The sequence below is a fragment of the Oncorhynchus nerka genome, linkage group LG22 (assembly GCF_034236695.1).
Source record: "Oncorhynchus nerka isolate Pitt River linkage group LG22, Oner_Uvic_2.0, whole genome shotgun sequence".
NCBI classification, from domain to species: Eukaryota; Metazoa; Chordata; class Actinopteri; order Salmoniformes; family Salmonidae; genus Oncorhynchus; species Oncorhynchus nerka.
The window spans coordinates 104082386-104094972 of NC_088417.1; the positions used below are offsets into that span (position 1 = coordinate 104082386).

At 41.0% G+C, this 12587-nt stretch overlaps 1 protein-coding gene across 1 annotated transcript in view; it reads right to left on the reverse strand.

Moving 5' to 3' along the window:
- LOC115115126 (phospholipid phosphatase-related protein type 1) overlaps positions 1–12587 on the reverse strand; it is a 124215-nt gene that overhangs the window by 71981 nt on the left and 39647 nt on the right. The window contains exon 2 of the mRNA XM_065007685.1: positions 6185–6317. Within this exon, the coding sequence (XP_064863757.1) occupies positions 6185–6317 (133 nt within the window). The remainder of the gene's footprint in view (positions 1–6184; positions 6318–12587) is intronic.

Here is a 12587-nt window from a genome sequence, read left to right on the forward strand (position 1 = left end):
GGGTTTCCTATCCACACATTCTAACCATATGAACGTACTATATTCCTGGCATGAGTAGCAGGGCGCTGAAATGTTGCGCGATTTTTAACAAAATGTTCAAAAAAGTAGAGGGTCGACTGAAGAGGTTATAGGATTAATTGGTAACCCATCTCTTATGGGATTAATTGGTAACCCATCATTATAGGATTAATTGGTAACCCATCTCTTATAGGATTAATTGGTAACCCATCCTTTATGGGAATAATTGGTAACCCATCCCTTATGGGATTAATTGGTAACCCATCTCTTATATGATTAATTGGTAATCCATCTCTTATGGGATTAATTGGTAACCCATCTCTTATAGGATTAATTGGTAACCCATCTCTTATAGGATTAATTGGTAACCCATCTCTTATGGGATTAATTGGTAATCTATCTCTTATAGGATTAATTGGTAACCCATCTCTTATGGGATTAATTGGTAACCCATCCTTTATGGGATTAATTGGTAACCCATCTCTTATAGGATTAATTGGTAATCCATCCTTTATAGGATTAATTGGTAACCCATCCTTTATGGGATTAATTGGTAACCCATCTCTTACGGGATTAATTGGTAATCCATCCTTTATACGATTAATTGGTAACCCATCCTTTATGGAATTAATTGGTAACCCATCCCTTATGGGATTAATTGGTAACCCATCCTTTATAGGATTAATTGGTAACCCATCCCTTATGGGATTAATTGGTAACCCATCCCTTATGGGATTAATTGGTAACCCATCTCTTACGGGATTAATTGGTAACCCATCCTTTATGGGAATAATTGGTAACCCATCCTTTATGGGATTAATTGGTAATCTATCTCTTATAGGATTAATTGGTAACCCATCCTTTATAGGATTAATTGGTAACCCATCCCTTATGGGATTATTTGGTAACCCATCCTTATAGGATTAATTGGTAATCTATATCTTATAGGATTAATTGGTAACCCATCTCTTATCCTGTTGCCTCTACTTGGGACGCTTGCGTCCCAACTAGAGCTCTGGAAATGCAAATGCGCTACGCTAAATGCTAATAGTATTAGTTAAAACTCAAAAGTTCATTAAAATACACATGCAGGGTATCAAATTAAAGCTACACTCGTTGTGAATCCAGGCAACAAGTCCGATTTTTAAAATGCTTTTCGGCGACAGCATGAGAAGCTATTATCTGATAGCATGCACCAATACACTACAACAGAAAAGCACAGCAGGGGACGTAAACAAAATAATTAGCATTTCGGCGTTACACAAACCGCACAATAAAATAGAAAACAGTCATTACCTTTCACCATCTTCTTTGTTGGCACTCCTAGATGTCCCATAAACACTATTGGGTCTTTATTTCGATTAAATCGGGCCATATAAAGCCAAGATATCGTTATATGTAGACTGTGTGATAAACGAAAAAAACAGCGATTTCACAACGTAACGTCATTTTTTTAAATTCAAAAAGTAGACGATAAACTTTCACAAAACACTTCGAAATACGTTTGTAATGCTACTTTAGGTATTAGTAAACGTTAATAAGCGATAAAAATCATCCGTAGGCGATGTAAATATCATTAGCTGTCGTCTTGGAAAAAATTTCAGGAGAGAGCTCTTCCGGAATGATCTGGGCGGAGACCGGAGGTAAGCGGTGGCACTCTTTCGGTTCAACCAAGAATCAAAGATGATTAAATTCACAAGACTCTAGACAACATGGGGATGCTGTGGGAGTTGAATGCTTGGTCTTATCTAATTCGGCTCACTGTTAACAATTGCTGGAAGTGGCGCAAGGATATTTATTTCCATTTTCTGTGATCAGGTTTTCCTGCGCTTTCCGATGTAACGCACGTTATGTAATAGCCACAGTCGTGATTTAACCAGTTTTAAAAACGTCCGAGGGTTTCCTATCCACACATTCTAACCATATGAACGTACTATATTCCTGGCATGAGTAGCAGGGCGCTGAAATGTTGCGCGATTTTTAACAAAATGTTCAAAAAAGTAGAGGGTCGACTGAAGAGGTTATAGGATTAATTGGTAACCCATCTCTTATGGGATTAATTGGTAACCCATCCTTTATGGGAATAATTGGTAACCCATCCCTTATGGGATTAATTGGTAACCCATCTCTTATATGATTAATTGGTAATCCATCTCTTATGGGATTAATTGGTAACCCATCTCTTATAGGATTAATTGGTAACCCATCTCTTATAGGATTAATTGGTAACCCATCTCTTATGGGATTAATTGGTAATCTATCTCTTATAGGATTAATTGGTAACCCATCTCTTATGGGATTAATTGGTAACCCATCCTTTATGGGATTAATTGGTAACCCATCTCTTATAGGATTAATTGGTAATCCATCCTTTATAGGATTAATTGGTAACCCATCCTTAATGGGATTAATTGGTAACCCATCTCTTACGGGATTAATTGGTAATCCATCCTTTATACGATTAATTGGTAACCCATCCTTTATGGAATTAATTGGTAACCCATCTCTTACGGGATTAATTGGTAACCCATCCTTTATAGGATTAATTGGTAACCCATCTTTTATAGGATTAATTGGTAACCCATCCCTTATGGGATTAATTGGTAACCCATCCTTATAGGATTAATTGGTAACCCATCTCTTATGGGATTAATTGGTAACCCAACTCTTATAGGATTAATTGGTAATCCATCCTTTATAGGATTAATTGGTAAGGCATACCGTGTAGGATTAATTGGTAACCCATCCTTTATGGGATTAATTGGTAACCCATCTCTTATAGGATTAATTGGTAACCCATCTCTTATAGGATTAATTGGTAACCCATCCTTTATGGGATTAATTGACACATAAACAAACATTACAATAATTAGACAACATGGGGATGCTGTGGGAGTTGAATGCTTGGTCTTATCTAATTCGGCTCACTGTTAACAATTGCTGGAAGTGGCGCAAGGATATTTATTTCCATTTTCTGTGATCAGGTTTTCCTGCGCTTTCCGATGTAACGCACGTTATGTAATAGCCACAGTCGTGATTTAACCAGTTTTAAAAACGTCCGAGGGTTTCCTATCCACACATTCTAACCATATGAACGTACTATATTCCTGGCATGAGTAGCAGGGCGCTGAAATGTTGCGCGATTTTTAACAAAATGTTCAAAAAAGTAGAGGGTCGACTGAAGAGGTTATAGGATTAATTGGTAACCCATCTCTTATGGGATTAATTGGTAACCCATCTCTTATAGGATTAATTGGTAACCCATCTCTTATAGGATTAATTGGTAACCCATCCTTTATGGGAATAATTGCTAACCCATCCCTTATGGGATTAATTGGTAACCCATCTCTTATATGATTAATTGGTAATCCATCTCTTATGGGATTAATTGGTAACCCATCTCTTATAGGATTAATTGGTAACCCATCTCTTATAGGATTAATTGGTAACCCATCTCTTATGGGATTAATTGGTAATCTATCTCTTATGGGATTAATTGGTAACCCATCCTTTATGGGATTAATTGGTAACCCATCTCTTATAGGATTAATTGGTAATCCATCCTTTATAGGATTAATTGGTAACCCATCCTTTATGGGATTAATTGGTAACCCATCTCTTACGGGATTAATTGGTAATCCATCCTTTATACGATTAATTGGTAACCCATCCTTTATGGAATTAATTGGTAACCCATCTCTTACGGGATTAATTGGTAACCCATCCTTTATAGGATTAATTGGTAACCCATCCTTTATAGGATTATTTGGTAACCCATCCTTATAGGATTAATTGGTAATCTATCTCTTATAGGATTAATTGGTAACCCATCTCTTATGGGATTAATTGGTAACCCATCTCTTATGGGATTAATTGGTAACCCATCTCTTATGGGATTAATTGGTAACCCATCCTTTATGGGATTAATTGGTAACCCATCTCTTATAGGATTAATTGGTAACCCATCCTTTATGGGATTAATTGACACATAAACAAACATTACAATAATTCACTGTGATAATTAAATTATCATTCTTCTTCTGGTGTTCTCTGTATTGCACATCACATAAAGAGTGAAAAAAGGGTAAAATAATTAAATTAAAAACTATAAAAAGTAAGGTAGAAATCAATACATACCGGTACTAGTAAATTATATCACTAGAGCAGTACAATAATATTCATACATACATAGGGCATTGGAGAAGTGCCCTCCGTGTTCCGTTTCAAATACTTTAATTTGGACTAATTCTCCGACCCTCCTTGCTCTCATTCTCCGACCCTCCTTGCTCTCATTCTCCGACCCTCCTTGCTCTCATTCTCCGACCCTCCTTGCTCTCATTCTCCGACCCTCCTTGCTCTCATTCCCCGACCCTCCTTGCTCTCATTCCCCGACCCTCCTTGCTCTCATTCCCCGACCTTCCTTGCTCTCATTCTCCGACCCTCCTTGCTCTCATTCTCCGACCCTCCTTGCTCTCATTCTCCGACCCTCCTTGCTCTCATTCTCCGACCCTCCTTGCTCTCATTCTCCGACCCTCCTTGCTCTCATTCTCCGACCCTCCTTGCTCTCATTCTCCGACCCTCCTTGCTCTCATTCCCGACCCTCCTTGCTCTCATTCCCCGACCCTCCTTGCTCTCATTCCCCGACCTTCCTTGCTCTCATTCTCCGACCCTCCTTGCTCTCATTCTCCGACCCTCCTTGCTCTCATTCTCCGACCCTCCTTGCTCTCATTCTCCGACCCTCCTTGCTCTCATTCTCCGACCCTCCTTGCTCTCATTCCCCGACCCTCCTTGCTCTCATTCCCGACCCTCCTTGCTCTCATTCCCGACCCTCCTTGCTCTCATTCCCGACCTTCCTTGCTCTCATTCTCCGACCCTCCTTGCTCTCATTCTCCGACCCTCCTTGCTCTCATTCCCGACCCTCCTTGCTCTCATTCCCCGACCCTCCTTGCTCTCATTCTCCGACCCTCCTTGCTCTCATTCTCCGACCCTCCTTGCTCTCATTCTCCGACCCTCCTTGCTCTCATTCTCCGACCCTCCTTGCTCTCATTCTCCGACCCTCCTTCCTCTCATTCTCCGACCCTCCTTCCTCTCATTCTCCGACCCTCCTTCCTCTCATTCTCCGACCCTCCTTCCTCTCATTCTCCGACCCTCCTTCCTCTCATTCTCCGACCCTCCTTCCTCTCATTCTCCGACCCTCCTTCCTCTCATTCTCCGACCCTCCTTCCTCTCATTCTCCGACCCTCCTTCCTCTCATTCTCCGACCCTCCTTGTGTTTGACGCATTATTATCTGGATTGTTTACCCATGAAATAACAATCCTTTGTATTCTAATTCCCTGAGTCTGCCTGGGCCTCTGAGTCTGCCTGGGCCTCTGAGTCTGCCTGGGCCTCTGAGTCTGCCTGGGCCTCTGAGTCTGCCTGGGCCTCTGAGTCTGCCTGGGCCTCTAAGTCTGCCTGGGCCTCTAAGTCTGCCTGGGCCTCTAAGTCTGCCTGGTCCTGGGCCTCTCTGTCTGTTCCGTACTACCTGTGGGCCTTGGTTAACAGTAGTCCCCTACTACCTGCGGGCCCTGGTTAACAGTATTTCCCTACTACCTGCGGGCCCTGGTCAACAGTAGTGCCCTACTACCTATATAAAGAATAGTGTGGGGTTTGGGACTGAACCATGAGTATAAAAATATATCACCAGCGCTGAGCTGAGGAGATGAGGGAGAGACAAGAGGCTCAGAGAGAGGTGAGCTCTCTGGTCACTAGTGTGGAAGACAGTGTAAAATTCATCTGATGCTGCTGCCCCTGGCTCTGTCTGAACAGGGGTACGTAGGTAATGGTGTTTTCTCAGGCTTGGGATTGGTATGATCTGGCCCAGTGTATTCAGTGCCCCCTCCTCTCCTCTCAGAGAGATCTGATAAATGTAATTTCCAGCTGAGATATTATGTCTTTATACATGGGAAGGTACCACAGGAAGAACGGAACTAATAGATGGACTTAATTCAGTGGCTGGAAAAACCTACAGCCAAGACCAGTAAAACAACTGGCAAACCTAGAGCCAAGACCAGTAAAACAACGGACAAAACCTACAGCCAAGACCAGTAGAACAACTGACAAACCCTAGAGCCAAAACCAGTAAAACAACTGACAAACGTACAGCTATGAGAAGTAGAACTGACTCACCAATAAACCTGACGATTCTCCTGATAAGGGGGTTCAGATAGCAGCACTCCCCCGTCAAGATGGTCTTCTCCTGGGATAGTAGCACCGCCCGTGTGGACTTCATCATGTACATGGATACCTCCCCGATGAAGATCTGACAACAGACAGATACACTTGTTTATTTTTTTTCAATCCCAGCCCCCTGTCCCCACGAGGTATTTTGCCAGGTCGTCAATGTAAATAAGAATTTGTTCTTATTTTGCCTTAACTGAATTAAATAAAGTTTAAATAAAAAATAAATAAAAAATAAACACAAGGTGTGACCACAGAGTTACATCCTTATACCTTTCCCTAATGCCTAGTACTTGCCCTAACACAACTGAACTACAGCCACGAGAAGTAGAACAAATGACAAACTCCTAGTCCTAACATCTAGTCCTAACATCTAGTCCCAATATCTAGTCCTAACACCTAGTCCTAACCCTAACACCTAGTCCTAACCCTAAAACCTAGTCCTAACCCTAAAACCTAGCCCTAACACCTAGTCCTGAACTTAACACCTAGTCCTAACACCTAGTCCTAACACTAACACCTAGTCCTAACACCTAGTCCTAACACCTAGTCCTGACCCTAACACCTAGTCCAAACACCTAGTCCTAACACCTAGTCCTAACCCTAACACCTAGTCCTAACCCTAACACCTAGTCCTAACCCTAACACCTAGTCCTAACACCTAGTCCTAACATTAACACCTAGTCCTAATCCTAACACCTAGTCCTAGCACCTAGTCCTAACACCTAGTCCTAACATTAACACATAGTCCTAATCCTAACACCTAGTCCTAGCACCTAGTTCTAACACCTAGTCCTAACATTAACACCTAGTCCTAATCCTAACACCTAGTCCTAGCACCTAGTTCTAACACCTAGTCCTGACCTTAACACCTAGACCTAACAACTAGTCCTAACCCTAACACCTAGACCTAACAACTAGTCCTAACCCTAACACCTAGTCCTAACCCCTAGTCCTAACACCTAGTCCTGACCTTAACACCTAGACCTAACAACTAGTCCTAACCCTAACACCTAGTCCTAACCCCTAGTCCTAACCCCTAGTCCTAACACCTAGTCCTAACACCTAGCCTTAACACCTAGTACTAAAACCTAGTCCTGACCCTAACACCTAGTCCTAAAACCTTGATCTAACCATAACACCTAGTTCTAACACCTAGCCCTAACACCTAGTCCTGACCCTGACACCTAGCCCCAAGACCTAGTCCTAACACCTAGTCCTAACATTAACACATAGTCCTAATCCTAACACCTAGTCCTAGCACCTAGTTCTAACACCTAGTCCTAACATTAACACCTAGTCCTAATCCTAACACCTAGTCCTAGCACCTAGTTCTAACACCTAGTCCTGACCTTAACACCTAGACCTAACAACTAGTCCTAATCCTAACACCTAGACCTAACAACTAGTCCTAACCCTAACACCTAGTCCTAACCCCTAGTCCTAACACCTAGTCCTGACCTTAACACCTAGACCTAACAACTAGTCCTAACCCTAACACCTAGTCCTAACCCCTAATCCTAACACCTAGTCCTAACACCTAGCCTTAACACCTAGTACTAAAACCTAGTCCTGACCCTAACAACTAGTCCTAAAACCTTGATCTAACCATAACACCTAGTTCTAACACCTAGCCCTAACACCTAGTCCTGACCCTGACACCTAGCCCCAAGACCTAGTCCTAAAACTTAGTCCTGACCCTAACACCTAATCCTAACACTTAGTCCTAACCAAAACACCTAGTCCTAACACCTAGTCCTAACATTAACACCTAGTCCTAATCCTAACACCTAGTCCTAACCCTAACACCTAGTCCTAACACCTAGTCCTAACACTAACACATAGCCCTAACCCTAACACCTAGTCCTAACACCTAGTCCTAACATTAACACCTAGTCCTAATCCTAACACCTAGCCCTAAAACCTAGTCCTAACCCTAACACCTAGACCTAACACTTAGTCCTAACACCTAGTCCTAACACCTAGTCCTAACACCGAGCCTTAACACCTAGTACTAAAACCTAGTACTGACCCAAACACCTAGTCCTAACCCCAACACCTAGTCCTATAGTCCTAACCCCAACACCTAGTCCTAAAACCTTGATCTAACCATAACACCTAGTTCTAAGACCTAGCCCTAACACCTAGTCCTAACACCTAGTCCTGACCCTGACACCTAGCCCTAAGACCTAGTCCTAAAACCTAGTCCTGACCCTAACACCTAATCCTAACACTTAGTCATGACCCTAACACCGAGTCCTAACACCTAGTCCTAACACCTAGTCCTAACCCTAACATCTAATCCTAACACTGTGTCCTAACCATAACACCTAGTCCTTACCCTGACACCTAGTCCTAACACCTAGTCCTAACCCTATAACACCTACTCCTAACCCTAACACCTAGTCCTAACACTAACACCTAACCCTAACACCTAGTCCTAACCTTACACCTAGTCCAAACACCTAGTCCTAACCCTAACACCTAGTCCTAACACCTAGCCCTAACCTTAACGCCTAGTCCTAACCATAACGCCTAGTCCTAACCATAACACCTAGTCCTAACCTTAAGTCCTAGTCCTAACACTTAGTCCTGACACCTAGTCCTAAAACCTAGTCCTAACCCTAACACCTAGTCCTAACACCTAGTCCAAACACCTAGTCCTAACCCTAACACCTAGTCCTAACACCTAGCCCTAACCTTAACGCCTAGTCCTAACCATAACACCTAGTCCTAACCTTAAGTCCTAGTCCTAACACTTAGTCCTGACACCTAGTCCTAAAACCTAGTCCTAACCCTAACACCTAGTCCTAACACCTAGTCCAAACACCTAGTCCTAACCCTAACACCTAGTCCTAACACCTAGCCCTAACCTTAACGCCTAGTCCTAACCCTAACACCTAGTCCTAACACCTAGTCCTGACACCTAGTCCTAACCCTAACACCTAGTCCTAACACCTAGTCCTGACACCTAGTCCTAACCCTAACACCTAACCCTAACACCTAGCTATTGCACTGGTCTTGATTTTGCCATACATCCAAAATCACATTTTTGTCATGCCTCCACTGGAGGTCTGGAGAATTTTGCATTAGCTGAAACGGTTTGAATGGGCCTTTGGATTACAGCGGCTACATTTTGATTGGATGTTACAGTTCAAGAACAGCCCCCAAGTCACCATTGGCATCATGGTGAAATCCCTGAGCGTTTTCCTTCCTCTCCGTCAACTGAGTTAGGAAGGACACCTGTATCTTTATAGTGACTGGCTGTATTGATGCACCATTCAAAGTGTAAAATTAATAACTTCACCATGCTGAAAGGGATATTCAATGTCTGCTTATTCAAAGGTGCCCATCTTTGGGAGACATTGGAAAACTTCCCTGGTCTTTGTGGTTGAATCTGCTTGAAATTCACTACTCAACTTAGGGACATTCTATGTGTGGAGTACAGAGATGTCCTTCAAAACCCATGATAAACACTATTATTGCAAAGTATTATGTGACTTGTTAAGCAAATATTTACTATTAATCTTATTTAGGCTTGCCATAACAAAGGGGTTGAATACTTATTGACTCAAGACATTTCAGCTTTTCATTTTTAATTAATTGAGATTATGTTCTCCAAATGAATATTCCATTGACATTATGGGGTATTGTAATGTCATTATGGGGTATTGTGATGTCATTATGGGTTATTGTGATGTCATTATGGTGTATTCCATTGACATTATGGGGTATTGTAATGTCATTATGGGGTATTGTGATGTCATTATGGGTTATTGTGATGTCATTATGGGGTATTGTGATGTCATTATGGTGTATTGTGATGGCATTATGGGTTATTGTGTGTGCTCTGTGACACAAAACCTCAAAAGAATACATTTTAAATTCAGACTGTAAGACAACAAAATGTGGAAAAAGTAAAGAGGTGTCAATATTAAGATAATAATAAGATACGCAGATCATTTTAGTTCAATAATGTGCTGTTTTAACCCTGTTTGTACCTCACACATTTTGTTTTATTTTAGCTTTATAATTGTGAGAGAAATTGAACTAGCTAGCTAGTTATACGTAGGTAGCTTTCCAAGTTAGCTGACTATTTTCAAAACGAACCTCATTGTGGCTAGTTACTTCTTCACCCTCATGCTAGCCTTTACAGCCAAATATCCCTACAGAAACCAGCGTCTCAGTGGGTAAATAGTGTCCTAAAACCAGCGTCTCAGTGGGTAAATAGTGTCCTAAAACCAGCGTCTCAGTGGGTAAATAGTGTCCTAAAACCAGCGTCTCAGTGGGTAAATAGTGTCCTAAAACCAGTGTCTCAGTGGGTAAATACACCAGTGGTTGTTTAGCTGAGTGTTTATTAGTCCTCACTCAGTGGTTGTTTAGCTGTGTGTTTATTAGTCCTCACGTAGTGGTTGTTTAGCTGAGTGTTTATTAGTCCTCACTCAGTGGTTGTTTAGCTGTGTGTTTATTAGTCCTCACTCAGTGGTTGTTTAGCTGAGTGTTTATTAGTCCTCACGTAGTGGTTGTTTAGCTGAGTGTTTATTAGTCCTCACTCAGTGGTTGTTTAGCTGAGTGTTTATTAGTCCTCACGTAGTGGTTGTTTAGCTGAGTGTTTATTAGTCCTCACGTAGTGGTTGGTTAGCTGAGTGTTTATTAGTCCTCACTCAGTGGTTGTTTAGCTGAGTGTTTATTAGTCCTCACGTAGTGGTTGTTTAGCTGAGTGTTTATTAGTCCTCATGCAGTGGTTGGTTAGCTGAGTGTTTATTAGTCCTCACGCAGTGGTTGTTTAGCTGAGTGTTTATTAGTCCTCACGTAGTGGTTGTTTAGCTGAGTGTTTATTAGTCCTCATGCAGTGGTTGGTTAGCTGAGTGTTTATTAGTCCTCACGTAGTGGTTGGTTAGCTGAGTGTTTATTAGTCCTCACGCAGGGTTTTTCCGACAGTGCTAATCTAGTGAGCACTTTTGGAGCAGGGTATTTGATTGGTTTGACAAGTTGTGAGGCATCACTAGCGTCACCGACTGGTACCCATCCGTCTTTAGCTGGTTTCTGCCACGGGCTTCCCGTACATTTCCCATTTCAGGAAGCCTGGTTTGAGATGAGGCTACCGTAGCCCGAACCATGAATCCCGACACCCTAAAAGTCAGCCCTAACCCTGTGTCAACAATTTTAACAGATTTTAAATAGATAAATGCTGTCCTCCTTGTGTTGGTTTGTCATGGAGGGAAAACTACTCTCATACAACAACAACACATTATTTGTTCAAATAATGTGTTGTTGTTGTATGAGAGTAGTTTTCCCTCCATGACAAACCAACACAAGGAGGACAGCATTTATCTATTTAAAATCTGAATCTATTTTACAGGACAATAATTACAGTACATGTCCTGAATCTATTTTACAATAATTACAGTACATGTCCTGAATCTATTTTACAGGACAATAATTACAGTACATGTCCTGAATCTATTTTACAATAATTACAGTACATGTCCTGAATCTATTTTACAATAATTACAGTACATGTCCTGAATCTATTTTACAATAATTACAGTACATGTCCTGAATCTATTTTACGGGACAATAATTACAGTACATGTCCTGAATCTATTTTAAAGGACAATAATTACAGTACATGTCCTGAATCTATTTTAAAGGACAATAATTACAGTACATGTCCTGGATCTATTTTACAGGACAATAATTACAGTACATGTCCTGAATCTTTTTTACGGGACAATAATTACAGTACATGTCCTGAATCTATTTTACAGGACAATAATTACAGTACATGTCCTGAATCTATTTTACAGGACAATAATTACAGTACATGTCCTGAATCTATTTTACAATAATTACAGTACATGTCCTGAATCTATTTTACAATAAATACAGTACATGTCCTGAATCTATTTTACAATAATTACAGTACATGTCCTGAATCTATTTTACAATAATTACAGTACATGTCTTGAATCTATTTTACAGGACAGGACAATAATTACAGTACATGTCCTAAATCTATTTTAAAGGACAATAATTACAGTACATGTCCTGAATCTATTTTAAAGGAGTACATTTTCCTGTAATTTAATTTGTCCTAACGGACAACTTGAGGCTGTGTTTTTTTTATTTATAAAAAAGCTTTTTGAATCTAAGTATGTAGAAGGATCTAAGTATGTAGAAGGCTAGTTGGTAAGAGCCTTTTCTGCCCAAGGAAAGGAAATGTCCTGAGGCAAAGTGTTAGCCTCTATATTGTATTACATGTATTATGGATCCCCATCTGCCTGGGGTCCAGCAAAATTAAGGACGTTTATAAAATTGCAAAAACATTAAAATACATTCACAGATTTCA